We start from the raw sequence: 24,726 nt of genomic DNA on the forward strand, positions 1-24,726 counted from the left end.
TACAGCCAGGACTGGAATAAAGCACTCACACCACACACACCAGGTCAATCCCAACCAGCAAGCCAAAGGCTTGAGAGGTTATATCCTTTGTGCTGCCTGCCTGGCCACCGCTCGAAGCATCTGAGCACTGAGGAGCAGCACCACAGCTCTTCTATGAAACTGCCCTTCTTGGTTCTACACAAAGGCAAATACAACTTTGATGAATTTGAATTTATTTTTTTTTATTTCTTTGTATTTTAAGTGGAACCTAGAGCGGAACAGAAGGAATAGGGTTGTATAAAGCCCCTGTTTTACTCGAAAGTGAATTCTTCCCCACAACACACAGAAACTGAAATAAGTTAAAACCAACTGAAGACAGTTATTTCATGCCATCGATGGAGATCTGCTCGTCTCAAGCTTCTGTTCCATAACCTCACAAAAATTAGATCATTAAAAAAATTGCTAGGTGAGATCTGGTCCACACATCCTCAGGTACTGAAGAAAATTTAACACGGGCGATGGTCTGGTACACGTTTTCTAGGGAGAAAAAGAAAAATCAGAAAATTCCTCCCCATGCTGATGTCCACCAGCCTCCCCACCCACCCATAATTTTTAGTCGATAATTTGTGTTCAGTGCTAGATCTCACAGCACAGAAGGCAGTCATCATCTCAAAGCTAATACACCACCTTTGACCGTGGTAAAAAACAACCCCTGTGGCTCACAAACCAGTGCAAGCTACCTGGTAGCAGGCACGCATGGGATAACCTGCCTACAAGAGGCATTTCTTCCCAAACTTTTTCACAAACATGTTTTTTGTTTTAGCTGCAGATTCTACTTCAGAAGCAGCTTGGCATTGCACTACAATTCTTGCCAAAAAAAACAAAAAAAGCAGCATGATCCCTTACATTTTGGTCAGCTGCTTTTGCAGATGTTTTAGCACTATATATGGCACATGAGTAGCTGGTGACCCAAGATTAGCTAGGCACTGCTCAGGCACAAATTAATTTAAGCACAGTGATGGTTCTAAAGGTCTCTTCATACTGCCAATGCAAAAAAACATGCAACATGAACATTAGCATGTCAGACATCAGTCTTTATTTCAAATAAAATATTTTTTATAAATTATATATTATATATAAAATAGATATTTTAGATGTTTATAAATTATATAATATATATTAATTTTATATAAATATCTAATGTATGTAAATATATACTATATATTTATAAAATAAAGTATATAACCTGCACAGTTACTCTTCCACAGAAAGAGGTTACTCTGTACCACCATAACTCAGCATGTAGATACTCACACCATACCTTGGTGCTGCTTTAATAATGTCATCTACACGAAGAATCATTTCTGCTGCTTCAGCTGCACTCAGCAAAACTTGTCTCTTGACTTGGAAACTTTCCGTTACTCCCAAGACTGCCATGTCTCCAATGATACCCTCTTTCATATCTGAAAGAAGAGACACATTAAGAGGTTGTTTAGAGTTTTCTTAAGGACATTACAAGAAGCTGACAGTATGGTAACGTACCTGCTCAAATGAACCATATTGATAATAAGGAAGTATTAAATACATTCTTTCACTTCAAGGCTCCTGATTTAAGCCTAACGTGTTGCAATCACATACAAAAAAATTAATGATGGAAACTTTACACACTAGAAGAGGAGACAAGATCCCAACAGGACTCTCAGCACTCAAAAGTTCTCTGCAAACTTTTTTAAGGTTTCTTCCAGGGGCAGGAGGTGGTGTTTGGTTGTGTTGGGTTTTCTTTTTAAGCTTCATATAACTAGACTCAATGTAAGTAAGGAAGGAAAGTGCTTTTACAGGTGCAAACCATTCCCTTCAAAAACAAACCTTTCCACTCTATTGCAAAAAGCCTGCTAGAATGATAAAGGAACATAACATTGTATGCCTATGTTCTATGCAATGCAAAGAGAAATCAACATACTCGTTTCTTCCAGTGACAAAGAGATGTGACCAATGCCGTCCCAGTAACAGAAGTAATATCAAGCCCCTTACCAAGTCCGTAAGTAGTCTTCCCTTCGCTGTGAGCAGCTCTGAGCTGAGCAACCAAATCTGCACTGTCGTAGCCAGCATTATCAGCTATTATTGTTGGGATCTAAGGGGATAAACACAGATTGTTTTTAATTAATGCAGAGATTGATCCCTAGTAAACATGAAACATACTGATATTACTAGTTTACTATTCAGTTTCAAGAAGAGGAAGTTTCAAAAACACGGCAGATGATCTGTTACAGTGATCAGAAGATAGGGAAAAAGAAAAAATGAAACCACCTTTCTAAGGATTTTGTTTAAGACCCAATTAAAAGAGTAGCTGAGAAGACAGAAGTGTGTTAGCAGATTTATCAGTTCATTTTACATGGACAGAAGAAAATCTGTCTCTTTCTTATTATTTCAGATTACAACTGAAGAAATGGTTTCATTTTAAGAACATGAGCTTGCTGGTAAGCATTAACTACCAGATCATTTTGTTCACTGTTTAAGTGACAGTGATGCAAACCGCACATGCTGAGAAGGGATCGTGCCAAGTCTTACCATGCCCTTTAATTTTTTTGGGAGAAATGTTTTCCTACAGTCTTTAATTTCCTAAGAAATGTTTGCCCTAATGACAGGAAGACAATTTTTCTCAAATTGACAGTCTTTTAGCACAGTGATATTCTATAAACATTTCTTGTGATACTCTTATTTCCTACTAAGATGTAATCTCCGATACAAATCTAGCAACTTCTTGTAGTATTAGAGCATGAATACAATCAAATAGCACTAGAGTATCAATAGACCAGCAGGGTTGCTCTTTTCTACATCAGTTGTTAACTGAGTAAGCCGAGATTTTTATGTGCTATTTCTGCTGCACTTTTAACCTGGCAGGTAAGAGGAGCAAAAACTAATTAGAAGAGGGCCAGCATAAGAACACCCAGAATTCTGTAGCATGCAGAAATAAAATACCAATACTTCTCTTTCTACAACAGAAAGCAGCAACTATTTCCCCTTTGTTCATCCTGAATGTGTTGCTAAATTTCACTTTAGAAAACCAAAACTTTGCAAGAGAACCAACTATCTGATGTCAGAAGTTAGTAAACAGTGAAACTATGTCTATTAATCCAGCAATCTGAATAAACAAACTCACCATTCGTAAAGCCTTAGCAAAGGACTCCATTGCAACAGACTCTTTGCCAGGTGTTCGGATGGCAAGTTCTGCCACAGCGTTAGCCATCAGCATCTCTGAACAACCTATTCATTGAAGACACACAGATATTTTGTATCTGACTTGAACAGTAATACAAAACGTGTATCACGTACAAAGCACAGAGAATCTCATATTCACCTCCACCATACACAGTTCTCGTGTCCTTCACCGTCTGGGCAAGAACACAGAGAGCATCATGCAAAGACCTCTCGGCTTCATCTAGAATCTGCTGTGTTGCTCCACGCAAAACTATGGTGCAAGCTTCACCTAAAAAGTGCAAATGTGAAAAGATTAAAAAAAATAAACCAAAGACACAAAAAGAGGCTATTGCAATGCATTTGTAAGAGTTTTGCTATCACTGCAGTCAAGTTCTACACAGATCATTTTTGGGGGGAAAAGAAAGCATGATGACATTTCACAGGTAGAGTGACATGATGTACACTATACTATTATCAATTAACTGTTCCACACCACCTTATTTAATTTAGTACAAAATGAATGTTATCTCAGAACAACCCCTCGAAAACTTGTGGTATTGGCATTTACTAGAACAAGCTCTTAAGTTCTTGAATTATGACATATTGCTACTTTTCTTGTCAATTTAATCTCCCAAAGCAGAATTTTTGGTTCCCATCCTTACAAATGTTTATTTATGTAACACTAAACATACGCAATTTCAACCATGAAAATACATCTTCGCAGGATTTTTACTGAACAGCAAGGCTTTAATAAAAATGGTTACATGGATCATTACAGAATTCCTATGCCATCCTGGTAATGAACAGCATTAGCAGAGGGTTAACACAAACCTTACAATATGCCATTAGCGGTAAAACGCTTACCCATCGCCACTCCAGAGAAATGAATGAGTTTATCTTCTCCAATCATGACTTCTTCAATAAGCTTGCAGCTTCCTAGCTTTACTAGCTCAGGGTGATCAAAGGTTGATGCAATTTCACCACCTACAAATGTAAGATCATACAAAAGTCAAAGAACTCACGATGAAAGCATCCATTCAGGCAAAGTCTAACCAAGATGGGGGGGGCTGAAATTGCCAAAAAATAAATTTAAACTAACAATACTGATAAGCCATATTTTTTCAATGGCAGCATATGGCACCACAAACCTTCCACTGATATTGACAAGTCCTTAAAACACCAATATTTTCTTCCACATCACAAGAACTACAGTAGATGTAATGCTTTTGAATTCTGTCTGGATAAGAGACTAAGTATCTCTGCCAGTATTAAAACGTCAATCTGTCTAAACTTTTAATAGTATTTACTGATAAAGTATTCATGAAATACTAAATCAGGTTTGTTGTGTTTTTAAACTTGAGCTTGTGCTAGTATTCATTTTGCCTGCCTGATGATGGCTGAGAATCACTGGCCACCACTCTCTTGAATCATGAGTCTTGTGCCATGTCATAGCAGCAATATTGCGCACTATTTGTAAACTCCCATATCATAAACAAAACAGATATTACGAAGACCAAAATGTCTCTGAATGGAATATTGTTCTAGTACTTTGCTCTTCCCATAAAAAAAAAATTACATGTATTCACTCCGCAGTTGTAGCAGTACAAGGAAAGACAAGATTTGTAGTACAGAGTTTGTGCTTACTAAAAGATTGTCTATTTTTTTTAGCTATACTATTTGATCCAGTGTGGTCTGATATGGTCCACTTGCTCTGCCTACAAGATTTGCTTTGAATTTGTTCCAGAACACAAGCAACGTTCCTCTCAGTCAAGCGTTTGCCTGTGTCAATGTGCCTAGAGACAGTTATACACAATCACTACCTCAGTTTCGCTAAGCTAAACAAGTCAGCATCTTTTCCTTTCTCCCTACAAAGCAAGTTCTCCATTCTCCTAGTCACGTTCACAATCAACTTTTTATGATGTTCCAGTTAACCATCTCTAACTTTGGCAATGAGAATCATCTATAGCATTCCAGATGTTTCATTTTCGTTAGTTACTAGAGCCACATTTACACTGACCACTACTAAAAATATCCAGGTTGCTCAGATTATTTGAGATACACCTCAGTTGATGACTCAGGCCCACATTTTTAACAAAGGCTGACACTCTAGTCTTCTCTATTATTACAATCAAACAACAGCCATTTACAAGATTGTATTAACTTGTTGATTCATCATCTTGTTTTTTCTATAAGTTTCATCTTTTCCCTAGAAAGCAAACATTTCAAAAGTTTATCAAGAAGGGACTTAACTGAAAATATTTGCAAAATATGGAAGAAAATTACTAACTGGCACTAACTTGCTAAATTATATCCCACAGTTAGCATTATGATCCTTTATTCACAGTTAATCAAGAAAAAAAAGTGTGTTTAAATCATTATGCTGGGAGGATTCATAATCAAAACAGACATTTTACATGTGAAGCGTAACATACTGAAGGTAAGAACTGAGTTACCTGCTTCTGAACAAATACTGACAGTTATATATAACAGTTGATAAATCAACAAAGTAATTTCAAAGTTTGTAATGGCCAATTTCATAGCATCCTCCATATACGTTTGTATTTAAGTACTGTAAAATAAAGCTTATTTGGGGTACTTTTCACATTGACAGATCTGCTTAATAGTAAAAGGTACAAACTAGGTGATCAAGCATTAACATTTACAGAAGATCAAATAATGTGACTGTCCCAGCTTCGTACAACAAGGTACTCTACACACCTGTAACAAGAGCCAGACGTTCCACACCTGCGAAGTCTGCATGTTCAATAGCCATGACACCAGCAGCTCCAAAGAGCTGTTCAGGGTAGTTGTAGATCAACTGTCTACAATTAAAACACAGGCACATCTTCCCATTACACACAGAACAAACCTTTTAAAATACCAGAGTAACAAAGAACACTCGATTCTCAGTAGCACAGACATGCGACAACATTTCCGAAAGCTACAAAAGCAGTCAATATGCAAGGCACCTGCCACATAGGGAATGTTACACCACACAGAATCAAATGCTGCAACAGGAAAACGCACAAAGCTAAAACAAAAATAAAAATTCAAACTATTATAGCTCTTTGAAATGCCTTCCCCTGAAGATATACTATCAGTGCACAGGGACCCATATGCTTTACATTCTAAAACCTTTGATCCAAAGTGCCTGCTGGGCACTTACCTGCCTATTCTAGGAGAGTGCACTAGAACAACATGTGAAGTAACATCTTTAATTCCTTCACCAATACAAAATCCAAACAGTAGACAGCGCTATGGGAACAATAAATGGCCAGTCTTGTAACATATACAAATAGCAGACCACCACAAAGAGTATGTGCTCCCTTATTAATACATATCCCGCTCTCTCTAGAACAAAGAGGTCATCTGAGGCCAAATGGTCAGTGACCATTCAGGAGTGCTATGGCAGATTATTTTTCCCTTTCAAATTAGAGATTGAGTTTTGTAAAGATTCAGCAGGAGCTGGGAGATGCCATCTCTGCCAAAATAGATGTCTCTAATCTATTTTCAAAGAGACAATTGGCATTGCTGGGTATGTGCAGAGAAGATTCTTCCTACTCTGGATCCATACAGCCTTGGCCTTTGCCAGGCATCTCCTCAGCAGTATTTAACTGGCTAGTATTTACAGTTATCAGATGTGAAGGGGATCTACAGTACACCTACAAGCAGAAATCAGTTTTATCAGGGAATAAATCTGAAAGACTCAACCTAATTGCCATACCACTAGCTTGGCTACAGTGACTGACTGCTACCTGAGCTTCCTTAGAACAGCTACCTGTGCTACAAGCATACAGGATAGCAGCGATGGAGTTAAGGGATTTTTTTTTTGCATGCTTCAAAGGATTCTTCCATCTACTTGCCAACAGGACTCCTGACTCTAGGACTCTGTATTTGTACCATGTCCACTGGACAGAGTTCTCATTTTGCCTACACTAGAACGTAGCGTGTGTGAAACACGACCTAGATGGAGGGACTGTGACGTTCATCAGTCTGTCAGTGGTTCTTACAGATGTTTAACACAAACTTTGAAGGTGAGTTCTAAGATGCACAATGTCCTGAAAGAGTAGATCTTTGCTGCTGTGGAAAACAGTGCTACTCTTACAACTCCTACCCTTTAGCGTAGTACTAGCTCATCAGCTTCCTAGCAGATTATGTCATGTGCTGAACCACCAGATGTCAAGCTGCTCACACATGTGGCAGTTTAATTTTCAAATGAGAATTAAGGCAGAAGCATTTTTCATCATTAAAAGACTGAATGCTTTTTTTGCACTGTGACAGTTCAAGAAAGAAGTGCACTGCTAACAAAAATAAGGAACTTAGATTGTGACATCTCTTAAATGAAAACAGTTATCTTCCATACTTTCAAAGACTCATGACAAGGGGCACAGAGCCCTTTCAAACACTCGAATCCAGAGCAATACTCCAGCACCAGTATGTTAATCCAGGAAAAAGCACAGCTGGTTCGATCTGAACTAAATGCATTCAGCAGCACAGACTCTTTCAGCACCAATTTCCCCCCCAAAGGGGGGCATATGGATATGGACAATGCTGCTGGTATTCATACCTAAATAAATCTGTTAGTATAAAACCACAGTGACATTGCTTCAACTGGACTGAAACATAGATCCCTGATTAAGCAACATCACTTCTTCCTCTTTAAAATAAAAAACCAAAACAGGTGGGAGGGGGACATGGTGCACAGGGGGAAGCACAGAAAAAAACCACTGACCTCACTGAAGTCAATAAATTAAGCATTAGGTAGGATCATCTAATTTTAAAGAGCATAAATAATGTTCTTCACACTCACAGTATTAACACCTTTCTAAGCGCATTATAAACTCTACCACTTTTCCCAGAAAATACATACCTGTTAATAAAGCAGTTTATTCCATGCTTAAGAATACGCTCTACTTTCTCCTTCATTTTTTCTTTTTCTGCCTGTTCTATTTCTGCTACCTTTGCTGTAGAGTCCACTCTAACGCGAGAGCCAAAAATCTAAACCAAAGAAAACAGAGTTCAGCCTAAAAAGGAATTCCATTTACAAAACCATCATTTCACAAGAGTAGTTCTGTCACATACCTTAATCTTGTCTGTATCCATACCAGTATTTGCAATAAGAATCTTTGCATTTTCAATTCTTTTTGGCTGATTTACACCAATCTTCTTGTCGAGTAAAAAGCCTGTAGTAACAGAAAGGTCTTGTAAGACTTCATATTGAAAAAGGAGAACAATACATTTACAAAAACCCCTCATATTTATTATTCAATTTAATAATAATATAGCAATGTTTCCTAGGACACATTTGTAGAGATGTGTAACCTTTAACAGCTTCTTTTCTCAAGCACACTTACAGCCAACATACAAGGACTTACCTTCATCTAAGTAGGAATCAGCCAGACTTCCACCAAGTTTCTTAATGACGTGGATAGCCTCCAAATTACCAGAACCTTTCAACCTGAGAACAGCTTCTACAGCTAGCTTGACAAAGTGATCTTTATGATGAGTAAGTAATTTTGATGAAAGAGTAGTTCCTGCAATGTTCATCAAGTCTTCACGGAACTTCACTTCATCATCACTAAAATAAAAGTCAGTACAGTTAAAGTGGAAAGTCTGAAAGCCTTAACTATCGTTAACCTATCACTGTGAGTCTCTCCCTGCTTCTTCTAGCCTGTGTGTACCATATTCCATTTTAGGGATGCTGCACAGGATCCCTCCAGCGTCCCGAAATACAGCCTTCTTTCTGAAATACAAGTTCAATTAGGAGAACCTCTGCATTCAGCTTTAGAAAGCCTGTGTTCTCAAAGTGTTGCACAAAGAAAATAGTCATTTAAAATCAGAGTATGAAATCTAAAATAACAGCTCAGATTTTTGTTCTAGGGAGCAATTATTGCTCCTATTTTGTTTCTGCACAGTGTGATTTTAAATTTCTTAAAGCTTCTCTAGTTCATCTAAAGAAAGAGCAGTCGTTTTTTTCCTTAACTGTTAAAATTCATAAACTCAGCCTTTACACTACTTAGAGATCAAAGAATTTCCCAGTGGTATATAATTCTCACTAATGTTTTAATCTTGACTGGTTTATAAAGAGTTACTGCAAATGTACATTACTAACCCATGATCCACAGCTGCTTTCAAAAGTGCCTCTCTCGAAGCTTTTGTGGCTGCTCTCCAGCCTGCAATGATGGTCTGAGGATGAATCTTCTTTGAAATCAGTAATTCTGCCTCCTATTTACATGAAATTAACGATTAGTTACACTTACACTAACGATTACATTTACACTAACTAGGAAAGACACTTCAAGTAATCAGAAAACTCCGAACAGCAGTAAAAACCAGAGCTAGAACTATGAAATTAAAAGTTACCCTACTGGCAGCTTTTCTTCCAATCTAGGCAAATATGATTTGCCCTTGAAATATGGTCAAGAAATTTTAATTTAATTTTTTTTTTTTTAATTCCTTACTCTTAATATGAATAGCAACCAAACATATAGTTCAAGATAGTAATCTTCATGTTTGAGACCTTTCCTGTTCACTTACAGCTGCAATTTTAGTGTAGTTGGGGAAAAAAAAAATAATCTCCAAACTCCCTTTTTGCAAGGAACTTGGCAAGCTGATGGATCATTTCTCAGATGTTCCTGATTACAGTTCCTGGATCTGAGATGATTAGATTCACTGGCACAGCTCTGCTAACAGAGTTCCTCACTTAGGAAGACTCTTTCACAGTAATTTCAGATTCAGAGTTCGGCAGTGTAAACTCTGCATGCAAAGTTTAAGGGAACAGTATGAATTCAGGTCTTGTGCACACAAGAAAATTTAACATGTCTTGGGTTTTTTCCTCATTAATGTTATGAAAAGAATTTCAGAGGACTGAACCTCACAACTAAGCAGTGCTGCATGCTGCCCAGTGCAACATCCAGGAAGTGATCCGTGACAGAGTGATACTTCTCTGTTTCACTTGCACAATGAAGGAAAATAATTTTCAAAAGTGTACCAAATTAAAATACTTGTGAATTTATAAATAATAAGGAATATAGCTTAAAATAAAAAAAAAAAAAGATATTGATGACAATACCTGAAGGTGGTTTTTTTCCTCTAAATTTCAATAGCAGTGGAGGAAAGCATCCCTATATTCTGGGAGCCCTCTTCATCAAGTAACACGTTCCTTATTGATATCACAGGAGTACATTGCCAAATAAACACACATCTGAAAAACTGTAATACATCACCCTCAGTAATTCAGCTGCCAACACTGTGACAGACGTAGTTCCATCACCAACTTCATCATCTTGAACCTTTGACATATCTAAAGAAAGAAGCCACTGCATTAATGTCTAGATTCAAAATACCATGCTCACCAGTACCAGCTTTACATACAAGTATTTTTATCTCCCATTAGTCTGGACAACAAAAAAGAATCTTACCCCTTCACTAGTTTAAAGAGGTCACACTAAGTTGCAGAAAAACTTGAGATGCAAATCAAATTCATCATCCTTCAAATTCCTGCTCTCCATTTGCAACCTGGACACCAGTTCCAGTCTGGTGATAGTCAAGAGCTACTCTCTCCTCATTCCTAAAGATGGTCATCGAAAGGAAGTAGGGCCAGAGAGAAGCTCTAAGCTATACACACAGGACCACAGAATACAATAACCGAGTATGCTCCATGAACTGTTGATAAACAAGGACTCAGCAAACACAAATCTTCAAGAAACTTGACACCAAATTGTTCAGGGTCCTGCTTGTCACTAGAACTGGACCACCAGCACACTAAGACTGTTGATCACAGAGGTAAACTCTGTCCAGATTGCAATGTTAATCTAGTGATAAAAAGAAATTTAAATCAGGGAGAACCAGAGAGAACCTCTGTACTCCAGCAGATTTCCATTCCTGGGGAAAAAAAAAAAAGAGGGGTACATACCTGACTTTTGTCCCTTTTGACTCCTGGGACAAACCAGGGTTGAGGGAAAATGAGGAGATACCAGAACAGTTTTGCAAGAGGAGCATGTACCTCAATTTTACTTTTGCAGAGTTCCACAACTCCTGCAACACCTTGGCCTCCTTACTTGAGGAATTCTGCTCCCCCTCCCTTCAATTTTTCACATTATTTGAGGCTACTTTTCTAATAACAAATAAAAACTACACAATAAAGTTAAAAATGAAGAAAAGACAAGTACCCTAATGACAGGCTGTTAAAAACTCACCAACCAAGACCTTGGCAGCTGGGTTGTCAACTCCAATAGCTTTCAGGATGGTTGCACCATCATTGGTAACTGTTACTGTGCTATCTCTTCCAGTACTCAAAAGAATCTTGTCCTACAAGATACAAGATTTAGAATACTGCTTGAAAACGTAGCTATTAAAGCTAAATTAACAGGTATGACCACTGAGAACTTGCAGCTGTCTTACCATGCCTTTAGGCCCCAGAGTGCTCTTGACCAGATCACCAATAGCAATGGCACCAACAAAGGACGACTGAAATGAAAGCAAGTATACCTTAGAAAAGGATTTATTTCTACTTTAATACAAGAAGTAGATGCTAGCCCATAACTTCCAAGGGGACATCTTAATCCAACCCTTCCACAGACACAGCAGAGTCTAGGTCCAAGTTTCTTAACTGCTACATTTTGATAACCAGATCAAATATACTTAATTCTCACAGAACCCATAAAAGCCTGTCTCAGAGCTGAAAGAAATGCCTTCCAATGAACATCAATCTTCTGAACTAAGGTACTTTGCTTCTGAACACTTACGAGGAGTTTCTCTAACCGTTAGCATAAACAACACTCCTCCCACCTTCTGTTCACAGACATGCAATAAGAAAAAAAACCCAGTGAGACAGATGAAGTTCCACATCACCATAAACTGAAAGTACATTTAACAGTAGAAAAGACAGTTTAATTACCCCAAGTGTTACCAGTTTCTTAAGAAATTAAACTTACCAACCGAGCTGTTTCTGCCTTTTCTTCATCTGCACCTGCCTTGAAAATGTTCACAGGAGCAAGGGAAATGGATGCCTAAAACAGAGTTAACACAAGAATATTCCTTTAGCTTTAATAAAACAATGCATTTTAAAAACAAATTCCTGACACTAACAATGTAAAGTGTTTTTATTATCAAAATGATTGATTTGTACACCCATTCAAGATAAAATTTTAAAGAAAGAGTCAAGGCGAATTTATCTTGCAATCTCTTCATCACATGAAGAGATTACAAGATCGACTGCACTCTACTCCTACAGACTGCATACCATATTCTCTGATAAGATCTGAGCCTGAAAGCCCGTTACCAGATCCAGACAATCCACAGATAGGTACAACCAGTACCTAAAAAAAATTCTACTTACTGAGCACATTGGGGCTTTAACATTTTGGTGTCTACGTTGAAGCCTCATTTTATTATTTTTTTTTATTTCCATGCAAATTCATTCTATCAGTAATGAATACATGGCATTAAAAACTAATACTTTTAAAGAACTCAAGAACTTGAATGTATTAGGATCAAATCCCAAATGAACACATACACGAACCCTCTTCAGAAAGTTCCGTGACCTTTCACTTCACTGCACGATCAGCACACAATTTTTCTCCCAGTTTCATGTCCATTCCATCACTGCTGGACAAGGAAAGTCCAACGGATGCGGCAAGAGACGCCACACAGCGCCAGGGCCGCTCTGCGTAGGTCAAGAGCCGCCGCTCACGCTCGGGGACTCGGCGCTGCCTCTCCACGTCTCCGTGGGAGTCGAGGAGAGGGACGCAGCGGCCCCCTCCCGCCACCACCAAGTCAGCCACGCAGCGGGCGCCCGGCACGGGCCTGGACAGCCTCTCCTACGGCGGGGGGGAAGGGGGGGGGGGCGGGGGACGCCCACCGCGGGGCCGGGAACTGCTCAGGGCCTCCCGGCCGCGCCCTGACGGCCCTCCTCACGCGCGTTCTAGAATCTTCCAGGCCCAACACGCCGCCGCTACCTCCACCTCCTCCTCCGCATCCCCCCCCGCCCGCCGGGCAGGGAGCGAGGCCGCCGCCGCCCCCCCCGCGAGTGCCGCAACCGCCGCTGGACAAAGCGTGGGGGAGGGACGCGACCCGCCGCGCCTTCCCATGCGTGTCTACGGGGAGCGCGGCCGCCGCTCCGCCCCGCCCGCCCCGGCCCGGCCGCACCCCACCCTCCCCCCGGGCGGAAGCGCCGCCGGCCGCCGCTCACCATGATGCCGGTGCCGCCGCCGGGAGCCCGCCAACCGCCTCCTCCACCAGAGAACCAGCGCGCAGCTCCGCAGCCCCCACGAGCTCCGGGCGGAAATGGCGCGGAGGAGCCCCCGCTTCCGGCGGCGCGCGGCACTCTGGGAGCCGCAGTCCGTCCCCTCAGGAGGAGGCGGGGCGCCGCGGCCTGCGCTGTCCTGGTGCACTAACCTGCCGGGTTATTTAATGAGTTGGAGTGACTTGGAGGCCAGTTGCCTCTTCCCTCGTGTTGTGTGGCGGCAGTTGCCCCAGTTTAATTGCATTGTATTCCTGGAGGTCAGTTCTCAAACCAGTCAAAACCTTTTTAAATTACCACTCCTGACCTCCAGTGCACTTGCCAGACCATCCCAGCTATCTGCTATTACATCATCCACATCACCAATGAAAAGCAGTGAACAGGAGATACCCCAGCACAACCCCACTCAACACATGCTTTATTTCAATATTAAAAAATCGGTAACTATTCTCTTGGCAGCTTTGCAGATGCATGAGACCACATCTAAGCCTTGTTCTGTCACCGCTTTTCCTCCACACAAAAAGCCTGTTAGCTACCCAGTCATACAAAAAAAAGTGAATAGCTTTGTATGACTTGTTCCTCCAGGATTAATTCCAGCCGGCATTCTTATTGCTGCCAGATACAAATCTCTTGGGATATATGCAAAGCTGTTTGTTCTAGATTCAAGCTGGTCAAACACAGGTATCTATCCCAATGGAGAAGGCAAAAAAGAACATGACCAGAACTCTGCCAACTTTCACATCTCTGGTTTCAAGTATGTCAATACCTGGTTAGTATTTTTCTTGAGTTCTTTGGGCCTTTTGCTTTGTTTTCCAAGACTTAGAGATGTTTTTCCCTCTAACCTTGTTCTGAAAGCTAAAATACTAACAACTTTAAGATCTTCAGTTTTCCTCATAGTTATGTAGAAAAGTATCTCAAGTTTCGGCTAGGGCTAATAACCCAGCTAAAACAATGTTAACTGTTTTTATCTCAGAATTAGAGTGTTAAGTCACATTGGATGCTACTGTGGTGTGAGCTGGGGGGAAAAAAGTGTTTAAAGTGCCTCAGACACTCAGCAAGTTACAGCCTTTGGAGGATCAAATGCTCATAGAAAAATTTACTATAGGGAATTTGTAAGTTTGGTTTAAGGGGCTTTTGACTATTGCTGAGCTATGATTTATAATGCGTAAAAGTAGTGACACCCAAATAACAAGAGCCCAACTTTAGTTCTGGGTTCCTGCCTCTCGTTTCCAGCTGCGCAGTGCCCTCGCCTCTGTTGTGCCGACAGCAGTTTGTAAGGTCACACTGTGAATAAGCAAAGGAAAAAAGTCCCTCATTTAAATATTTTCATAAACACATATGCTTTGTAAATCACTTCATCTCTTGAGCGCGTTTCAGTCCCCAAGACATTTTGAGACGTCAGACAGCTCAGAGCGAAGCACAGGCTTGGTTGCTCAAAGATGAATTCTCAATCAGACTTCCACGTCTCCATATCTACAGCTTGTGCCTTAATGCAGATCGAGACCTTCTGCTTACAGCTGAGCATTAATGATGTAGGAATAGTAGAGCAGCAACTGTTCCCTGCTTTCTCCAGGACCCCATAATTCAGGCACCAACCACAGTATGTAGTTTGAGGCTTACTTCTGTCAAACCAGTCACTGAAGCCTCCAAGCAGATACAAGTTTGAGGAGGGAAGGAAAACAAGAGACTTCATAAAATCCAACTCTTCAGGTGCTCCCAAATGAAAACTAACAGATGTATTATTGTGATTTACGTACAGGGATTTTACCAAGGCCAGTTTATATAACTACCGGAAATGCTAGTACTAGGCACGTATGGCTGGAAGGTTGGCTCTTGGCTGTTTAATGCCATCTACTCTGAGCCGGCTTCAAAATTTAGTTCCGAACAAAGCATCATTAGGTCAAGAATGCAAGGCATAGGCATATTTTAATTGGAATCACTTGGAATTGGCTGCATGATGTTTTAGTTATAATATTGCTAGCAATTAATTCTCTAACTGCATATGTTTTACCTACTGTCACATCAGAACTGGTGCACTCAAGCATTTCAACAAACACTACTGGAAAGCCTTCCTATTAGAAATGAAGGTACAAAGAATGAAAGTTTCTACATTAGTCTGTATCACGTAAATATGGAAACATGGAGCATGATGGACTGCCAAGCAGCCACTCCTGTTAGGAACACTGCAAAGCTGTTGGCCAGGGATATGAAAAGCTTGTCGAGAACTGAGTTTTCAGACATCCAAGTTACCTAACCAACATAGTGCAACGAACACTTAACGTTGTTTCTTAAGATTCTGAAAACAAAACATCTCCTGACATTTCTAGGGTTTTGTTCATTTGTTGGCTAGTTTAAATTATGCCTTACAACAGTGACTTAGGAGGGAGTGGAGATGCTGAATTTTGATAAATCACCACCATATTTTATAGACTCCAGAGAAAGCAAAAAGGCCATCTAGACAGGACTTCGACCTTGTATTTTCTTATTACTTACTTTCTGAATTTACCAGCACTATGCTAACAAAGTCCATTTAGGTTTTAGAAATCTTAAGTCTTTTAATAACTGAGAAAGGAGCACATTCAAATTGCTGGCACATGATTCACTAGCCAGTAGTTGACAACAGCAGTATTACCGCAGTACTACCACAACAGAAAAAAATTCTAAGTCTACCTACATGAGAAATACGTGACAGAACACTAGTAGAAATGAAACAAAAGCTTGGAGAAAAATTTAGACTCCAGGTCATCATGTTCTGGTTTTGGTTTTTTTTTTTTTTTTTTTACCACTGAGTAATGAGTGGAATACAAGTGTGTGTGTGTGGAGAAACAGACAGGTACCTGAAGCAATGATTTTAAGAAAAGCAAAAAAGGTTTTGCTAATGAAATACAATACAGCGATGCTAACACTGGGAAATCACTGAAGTAACCCACAGACGATTTTCAATGTAAAATCAATAGTTTATTGCCATGCTACAATTTTTTTTTTTTTTTCCAAATGAAGTTGGCACTGTTAAAAGGGAAAAAATGTTGTCATAATACATAATACATTTTTTAAAAATGCACATTTGGTAAGCTTTCTCACTGACAGCTTAAAACAAGTGAAATTATTTTTTTTTAAGATTAATGTGGAATAGCATAAAAATACACTCTTTCTGCATAGTATAATATCACTTTTTTAATAAAAGAAATACGGAATGTTTGTAAAAACAAATTCATTGAACAGGGCAAATTAATGGAGATTTTATAAACAATTTGGCAATGGTACTCCCACTGTTTAGACTTTTTTATATAAAAGAAATAAAAATCTAGAAAGCTACCTTTATACAAAGTTGCTATATTTATGCCTTTAAGTAGGAAAAAACATTTTATAATGCAAATTAGGACATACAATAATCTTACAATATCATACAATGTAATGACAAGAAAGGAACATACAACATAAGATTTTGGCCTTTGTAGAAATGTCTATTTCTGCATTTAATAAATGCATTTGTGGCACACTGGTGACTACTGTATTCTTACTACTACCAGTCAGCTTTCATGCTAGCACGGTATTCAGCTGTACTGTAATGGCAGGTCTGCAGTTTAGTTAAAACACAGACTGTTTTTCAGGAGATGAAAGGTGATGCTACAATGAAGCGAGATGTGAGAAAGGCAACCTGCCTGCTGGTTGAGACATCTGTATTGTGGGACACCATACAACACTCTTTCCTTTCATACCAGAGCATTTCTTATACATTCAGTTATTAAGTACCAAAGTCTTACAAGTGAGAACATCTGTGTTCGAGATTTGGCAAAATTTCAAGGAAAATACAAAGTTAGTACCAAATATATAATATATTATATATAAAATGTGGGTGTATGATATACACACATATTCTAATGCAAAAAAACTGCATTAATATGGAGTTAAATTTGCTGACATCCATTCCTAAATATCATAACCATTAAAAAACAGGTGTAATCCTGATCTTTCACACACTTTAGAATCACTTCCTCTTTCATACATAATAGTTAAAGCAATATATATGCAAGTATGACTAAGAAATCAAAATTCACATAATAATCTGAACTCTGACCACAACAAATAGGATTTCTTTTTTTAGTACATGTAATTAAATATATTTATATTTTTACAGTATTTTTAGACCATTCCTGAAGAACTTGACCAACCAGGTCCTCAGGTGTAACAGAGCTGTTAAGTCAGCAGAACTTAATCTTGTAGGAACACATCCAGTGGCCCTTGAAGTCAACGCGCATCATTCATTTGGCTTCAAAGGACGCTGCATGAGGCCCGAACAAGCTCCGGAAGGATCGCCCTGCTAACAAGGAAGATTCCCTGATGACATCAAAGCTCCCACCTCAGACTTCCTTTCCTACTGCCAAAGGGAAGGACTGGAGCAAAGGACACACAGACTCTGGGCTCTCTGGGTTGTTGGCAGGTGGCATTGGGAATGACCATGTAGAGCACAGCCCCCGCACCAGGGAGTGGCAAGGTGAGCTTCACGGCACCTTTTGTACTAAGGCTTCTCGTGGAAAGCAGAGGGGCTGCTCCTCCACGCTCATCGCTTGGCAATTCGGTCACCACGGGTCTCGGACGTGAGCTGTGGCTGGGACCCCAAGGCATTAAGTACTTTGCAGACACAGAGGAAGACGGTCCCTGTATGAAGGGTTCGAGCCTATTTCTTAATCATTTTTTACATAATCTCCTTTGTATATACACATATTTGCTACATAAAATAGAATTACACCGAAGTAATGGATATAGCAGAAGACATTGTCACAATATATGTATATTACCACACTAAATAATTACTAAAACTGCAAGAAAAATTTCAAAATGCCCTTTGTAATATATAAAAATATAGAAATGTCCAACACTTGTTTCATCAACTTTAAAGGTAACTTTATCTCTCATATTCTATTTCTATCTGTACACCTACATATTTCCAAACAAAATACTGCGTTAATCTGGAGTAAACACCGTGTTAGGATAATATATGACAGTCACATACCTTACAGCACAGTATCACAAGAAATAATGTATACATGGTCAGAGTTACAGCTGCTAATTTTTTTTATTATTATTCACTTATCTTGTCCAAAAGAGGAAGTAATTCCTAAAGATTGTGAAAGAACCTTAACTTATGACTTCCTGTCTTTTTAATATATGCTCTGTCAGAAGGACATCAGCAACTCCAACTCCATCTTAACGCAGTTTTTTGTGGTGGAATTTCTTCTGGATTTTTTTTTTTTTTGGAGTGTATGTGAATTTAAAATAAAGATATAAATGAACTTATGTTTATATTAAGTAAATACTGTCAAATATAAATGCCTGAATTGCTACCTCAAGGAAAAGATGGGAAAGATCTTATCATTAAATTCTTAAAATACCTAATTCTATCTATCAAACTGGAGGACCAAACTTCTTTCGGGGAAATAGGAGAATTTCAGATTTAAGTCCACTACTAAATCAGTTCCATCTTATTTGCAGCCATTAAATAAATTAGTACAGTGCAGAAATTGAATTTCACCATTGATCCCACCTTAAACAAAGAGAATACTGCTTAGAAACAGAGGTCCAAATCAAATACATCATTATATGCTCAAAGTAGTAACTGGCATTAATCAGAACTTGCATTTTTACTTCACTAACAGTGAATAAAGACAATCTTCTCCTTCCTGACTCTGTCTCATTGAGAAGTGGTAAAGTGTAAAACAAAAACAATGATAGCCAGATTTTGAGCCAACACACACTGTTAGAAAACCAGCAAAATCAACTGCTGGTCTCTCACCTGCAAAAGAGCAGCCCTGTTCTGACATTGGTTTGGACTTTGTACAGCTTACACCTTTCTGTGGCCCTTTTTACACCCAAGCCCTAGTCAGAGGCGTAAACACACACACAAATATCCAAACATTGGGAGGGCAGGAAGGGGGAGTGAATTAAGCAGTTTATGATATGAAATGTCTATCTGTACACTTAAGATTTCTAAAAGAGTTCTGTAGAATTTAATAGGAACAGGAATAGTGCTTCAAGACACACCATTACATTCAACCCCTGTCATATGCAAAATGCACTTATCGGGGGAAACAAAAAAATGTTATAATGAGAATTAAGGTTTTAAGAATGGTCTTTTTTATATTGTTCTACAGAGTCACCAAGAAACACCACAAAATTAAAAAAATTGGTCCTCCTCTTGACATCAATTTGACAAAAAAATATTTTCCTGATATAACCAATGGATTCTCACTAACTATATTTCTAGTACAATCTTTATTATGTAGTTTTGGTCGCCATTTCATCTTTTTTATCAACTCAGTCTCCTTGTTTAGAAGATACACTAATGTATGTCTTTCCCAATTGACTGTATTAAAGGAATACCTACAGTTAAAGGCCTTCCCTTGTCAAATGTGCTTGAAGGGTAGCAGCCAACTGCATGTTATGGATGAAAAGTGGAACTGATGGAAATGGTGCCATTTTTGAAGGACCTAGTTTATGTAAACTTACCATGTCTCAGTTACTAAAGAAAATGGTTACATATTTGTAGTTTCTCAGTCTATACACCTGTGGGCCCAAAATAAATATGATCTAAATACTGTGGAGAGATTTCAGCTGAAACCTGAATCCTAGATTACAGACACTAAACCTAACATCACAGCCTTTAAAAGAGACTGAACTGAAAAAATATTTACCAAGTCTCAAAGGGTAAAGTGCATTGCAACTACATCTACTTCAAGGGGCAGAAAATAAGGAATGCTAAAGGTGAGTAGCGCAGGTAATAAGGACTACTCAGTATGTTTGCAGCATACACAAAATGAGAAAGCATTATCCCACCTGTAAAATGTAAGAGGGTAAAAAAATAGTCCTGGAAAACAAGTTGTCAGGCATGTTAATTAATTAAGGCTACAGAAAGTTGAAATTCCAGTACATTCTCAATTCTGGGGACCAGAGCTAAGAAAACACTCCCTATGAAGTACTGTGAAACTTGCAACAACATAAAAAAACCCCCAAACTACTCACACCATCCCTTGCATCTAAGACTATTCAGCCTGCCTGCACAGGACAGTGCAGCAGAACTAAGGAGGGATATGGCTGGTTGTTGTAATTTCAGCAGGTCACTTAGCATCTACCTGAAGCCTCTGTTTCCCTATTTGTCAATTAAGAGTATTACTGCCCTGCCTCACAGGTGTGTTTTAAGGGTCCAAGTAATTAGTATTTCCAAAATACCCATACTATACAGATGAGGACCAAATATTTCTAGGCAGTTAGCTAGATCAAACATGTTTGCCTTAAAACACATGCTGAAGCATTAGTTCAGCTCACAAATTTAAGTGAGCTAAAAGTTAAGAAGAATCACGCCAGTATCATTAACTCAGTATTTTGCAAATACTTGGCAATTTCTCTTCAGTACAAAGACTGGTGCATAGCATAAGGTGAGGCAATGGCAAAGATGTGAAGGAGCACTAATGCTGCAGACCTGTAAAATATGTAGTCATTACCTTCTTGAGTACCAAGGTCTCCCCACAAGTCACTGGGTCTATCATAAGAGTATGCATAGGTTAACCACAAAAACATTAATGAGGTTTTTTTTAATCTCATTGAAGTTCCTCACAATGGTCTCAATGACTCCCACCTTTTGCCCCTGCAAATTATGTTCTTTGTGCATCTGGTATTTCAGTACCATAGTCTGTGAAGAATGATGAAAGTCAAGAGTGAAAAGGTAGCCTGATATCCCCTAATGGTGTGGCAAGATGCATGTACTTCAGGTGCTACCACTGCTGCCACTGCTAAACTGAGATAAGACTAAAGAGGAATACACTCCAATTTAAAAGACAGAGAATAATTGTAGTTTGTTTTTTATAAAACTTCAATTCAAATATTGCATGAAGACCCTCAATTCTTTCTCAGATCTCCAAATGGCTTTTCTTACATGTTTTTCCTCACTCACAGTTCAAGGGTTATTTTACATCACACCAGTTCACACAAGTGTTAGTTCCTTTGCAATCACAGGCTCAAAAGTAATCTCTTATGCTGCTAGTACCAAGGTGCACCTGCAATACTGCCAGAATTCTAAAATTATTCAGAGTATTAAAAAAACCCCAAACAAATTTCTGCTAAGGGTGCATCTGGCATATTCAACAAACAACATTCTACCTGGATGTACCTGTAACACTGAGCAGCAATCATTGTAACCAAGTTCACCAACTGCAAAAGGAAACGAAATATGCTTGTAGATAATACTACCTTCAGATAATTTAATACATATCTTTCTAAATTATACTATCAACTATGGATGCACATTGCTAGAATGTACAATTTTCTATAAAGAACAATCAAGTCCAGTACCCTGCCTCCCGTGTAACCTGTGTCTGATGCTTTAGAGGAAGACAATAACTGCATAATAAACCTTTCCAGTTGTGCAATAATGCATGCTGCTGGAGAGCTGGGATATTTCTGTCAGGCATAAAAAAGTAGAACACTGGACAAAGACAACCATTTGACCTTCAAGAGTCTTTCTTTGTCAAACGCAGAGCAAGACAAACACATAAACGACCCTGAACAATAATTAAAGCTATGTACAAAATTTTGACTTTTAAAACAAGACATTACGAACAGATAAAAAAGAAACACACAAACGCAAAGAAAGGAAGGCACACTGAACTAAGAAATGGCAAGAGAGCCTTAATTCATTCAGCCAACCTGTGAATTCCTTCACAAAAAAACCCCCCAAAACTCTAATGAGATTAAAATTCTGTCAAGATTTCACAGGGAACTTTACGCTACTTGGAATTCTCTTCTAGCAGAAGGAGCTTAAGGCTAGGTTTAGATGCATTAATAGCTCTGATCAATGAACTTCGATGTGACCTCTCAAATATCACACAAGTTAAGAAAACTATCAGAAATTAGAGGCCGCCTTGCCCACGCGGTCCTAAAAAAAAAAAAAAAAAAAAAAAGAGAGAGACAGACAAAAAAAGGTGTGTTGTTTATATCCCTTGAGATGAACCAATATATCGTGTACGTCAAACTGAGTGAATTAATGCATTACATACATTTCATTCTGGAGGAGCCACTTCAATGAGGAATGAACGCAAGATAGGTATCTTGAAAAATTAGGTTTACCTGCTAATAATGCACATATCAAGAGGCTCTAAAAAGTGTTATAATTGCCATTAATGAGTATAGGCACCAGACCAGAATATTTATAAATTCAAAACCGGCATGTCACTCAGACTCTAATCAATTTAAAGAGGCACTGTGAAAGGTGGTGATGCTGCTATGCAGTAATTACTACTACTGTAGAATGAAATAGTGTTACCTAAATGAATACTTGCTCTACATTAATTCCCTTTAGTTAGACAAGTACATGAAGTATGCAGAAAAAGCTCTATTAGTCTATAAAAGGCGTTAGTGTTAAGAAATGCAAAGTATTTGCATCTTCAATTTCATAAACTTCACAAAAGGTGCAAATGATTTAATGCTTTCCAGGCTCACATAGGCAGGTCAGTACTGTTATGTCTAGTTTTCCTAGAAGTACCATCATCTCGGGGCAGTGCTTTTTGCAAGCTTGACATAGCAGCAGTTCTTTCAATGTCTATCACAGCATACAGCTCTGTGCGCCTGGTTGGAGTTTGTGGAAGTGGAGTGGTGGGAGTTTTTGGAGTCTGAGGGTTGTCGGAGTCACTACCACCTTCCAAGTCAACCTGTATATAGTTGAGCTGCCTGTGTTCTAAACTTGGACGCCTAATGTCAAAGTTAAAGACTGTTGGGGTACAGTCCCGACGTCGTGTAAATTCTACTTTATGAGCACTTGCTGGTACTGTTACATTCTCTGTATTGACATAATTATGCATTGGATCTAGGTTATTGTGGTAGCCATTCAGAGATGGGGTCTTTGGTCCTAAACTGTCATCTTCATCTCTACTCAGCTTGCGGGCTTCCCAAACAGGAGGCAAGGATGGCAAGTTCTCATAGTTCAACAGCGCAGTTCTCCTCTGAGCAGAGTTGTTAATGTTCTGGGTGTCTGAGGTACTGGTTGATGTCAAACGACCTCTCCTGACCCCTGAGGCACTAGGGATTGATAACCTATTTATATTTTCATACACTAATTTATTACCAGATGGTGTTTCTCTACGTTCATCACTGTCGTACCCAGTGTCCCATTCAGTGTTGTTTGTGCTGCTGCCGCTAACTTGGTCTCTCCCAAGTTGCTCCAGTTTCTCTCTTTCCATTAACTGCCTCTGAACAGGTGTTGGTCCTAAAACAAACTTGACTCCTTCAGGCTCCAGGAGAACCTGAGCATCTCTGTCATCAGCATACATCTGATCTTCTTTCACTTTAGTTGTTTCAGTGTTTGAAAGCTTTGATTCCAGTGGCGCATGCACACTTGATCGATTTTTTCTTTCCTCTTGTACCCCAGTAGTGTTGACATAAGTGTGCACCTAAAAGGGGAAGAAAAAAAAGGAAATTCCAATGCTATTTGCACTTTTTTTTTTTCCCTCTCCAAACTTATTTCCTTCTTAACCCCCCACTTTTTTAATCAAAATACCTGAAAACCAAATCTAGTGATAGCAGCTGCTTAAGAGCAAAGGTCATCTCTCTCACATTTTGCTGAACTGTGCTCAGTTTGGGGTTTTTTCCCCTGAAATTTTGTTCCTGGTTTTGTTAATGTTACTCTAACAGAAGAACAGAATTTACATCTTACATTAGTAATTATTTTAATTTAATGTTTTATCTCAGTTGTGCTCTAATTACAGCTTTTCCAGTTCTATTCCAGCTCTGCTCTGATCAGGGCAACCTTGGGCTGCTCCAACTTAACTCATTAGTTCACTTGGACAAATCAGTGAAACAGAGCTCTACTTTGTTGTCCTTTACCATGACAGCGACCAACAGTTCATTAGCTGCTTTGGCTAAATTTATCTTTGTAATTTCCACACTGCAAAGGAAATCTACGGTCCATTTTAAAAGAGGAAAAAAAAAAGACCTAAAAAACCCCCAAGATCTCACCTTGTGTACTACTCAGGCAATAAGAAGAGAGATTGGCTCTACTGGAATAACAGTTCATTCTTTCTTCAAGAGCCAACAGCCTCCTAATACCAGAAACTGAAGTAGAAAAATATACAATTCCATATGAACTGTGGCTCTCAGAATTAAAAAGGAGCAGGAGCTGGCACCACATGCCACTAAGGCAAGGCAGGAATACACCACTAGGTTATCCCTCCAAGTTCCCACAGTGGATCAACACAAGGCTGAATGGGAAAAACTGGAGTAATGGATTCCTCCTCTAATTTTTAATCCAAACAGCAAAA

General features: G+C 39.0%; 2 protein-coding genes across 4 annotated transcripts in view; both read right to left on the reverse strand.

Moving 5' to 3' along the window:
• Window positions 1-195: 195 nt before the first annotated feature.
• CCT2 (chaperonin containing TCP1 subunit 2) lies at window positions 196-13,480 on the reverse strand. The gene is made up of 16 exons (XM_074827252.1): window positions 13,370-13,480; window positions 12,114-12,188; window positions 11,581-11,646; window positions 11,376-11,487; window positions 10,404-10,480; window positions 9,290-9,402; window positions 8,553-8,755; window positions 8,260-8,360; window positions 8,048-8,175; window positions 5,896-5,999; window positions 4,042-4,161; window positions 3,338-3,466; window positions 3,140-3,243; window positions 2,011-2,110; window positions 1,301-1,442; window positions 196-516 (listed from the first exon to the last, which is right to left on the reverse strand). The coding sequence occupies exons 1-16, from the start codon at window positions 13,370-13,372 to the stop codon at window positions 486-488; spliced, it is 1,608 nt and encodes a 535-aa protein (XP_074683353.1). The 5' UTR covers window positions 13,373-13,480; the 3' UTR covers window positions 196-485.
• Window positions 13,481-16,356: 2,876 nt separating this feature from the next.
• FRS2 (fibroblast growth factor receptor substrate 2) overlaps window positions 16,357-24,726 on the reverse strand; it is a 59,478-nt gene continuing 51,108 nt past the window's right edge. For all 3 annotated transcript variants that reach the window (XM_074827253.1, XM_074827254.1, XM_074827255.1), the window contains one exon: window positions 16,357-23,859. In XM_074827253.1, coding sequence (XP_074683354.1) covers window positions 22,909-23,859 — 951 coding nt within the window. In that variant the 3' untranslated portion in view covers window positions 16,357-22,908. The remainder of the gene's footprint in view (window positions 23,860-24,726) is intronic.

Source organism: Strix aluco, chromosome 5, assembly GCF_031877795.1.
Source record: "Strix aluco isolate bStrAlu1 chromosome 5, bStrAlu1.hap1, whole genome shotgun sequence".
Taxonomy (NCBI): Eukaryota; Metazoa; Chordata; class Aves; order Strigiformes; family Strigidae; genus Strix; species Strix aluco.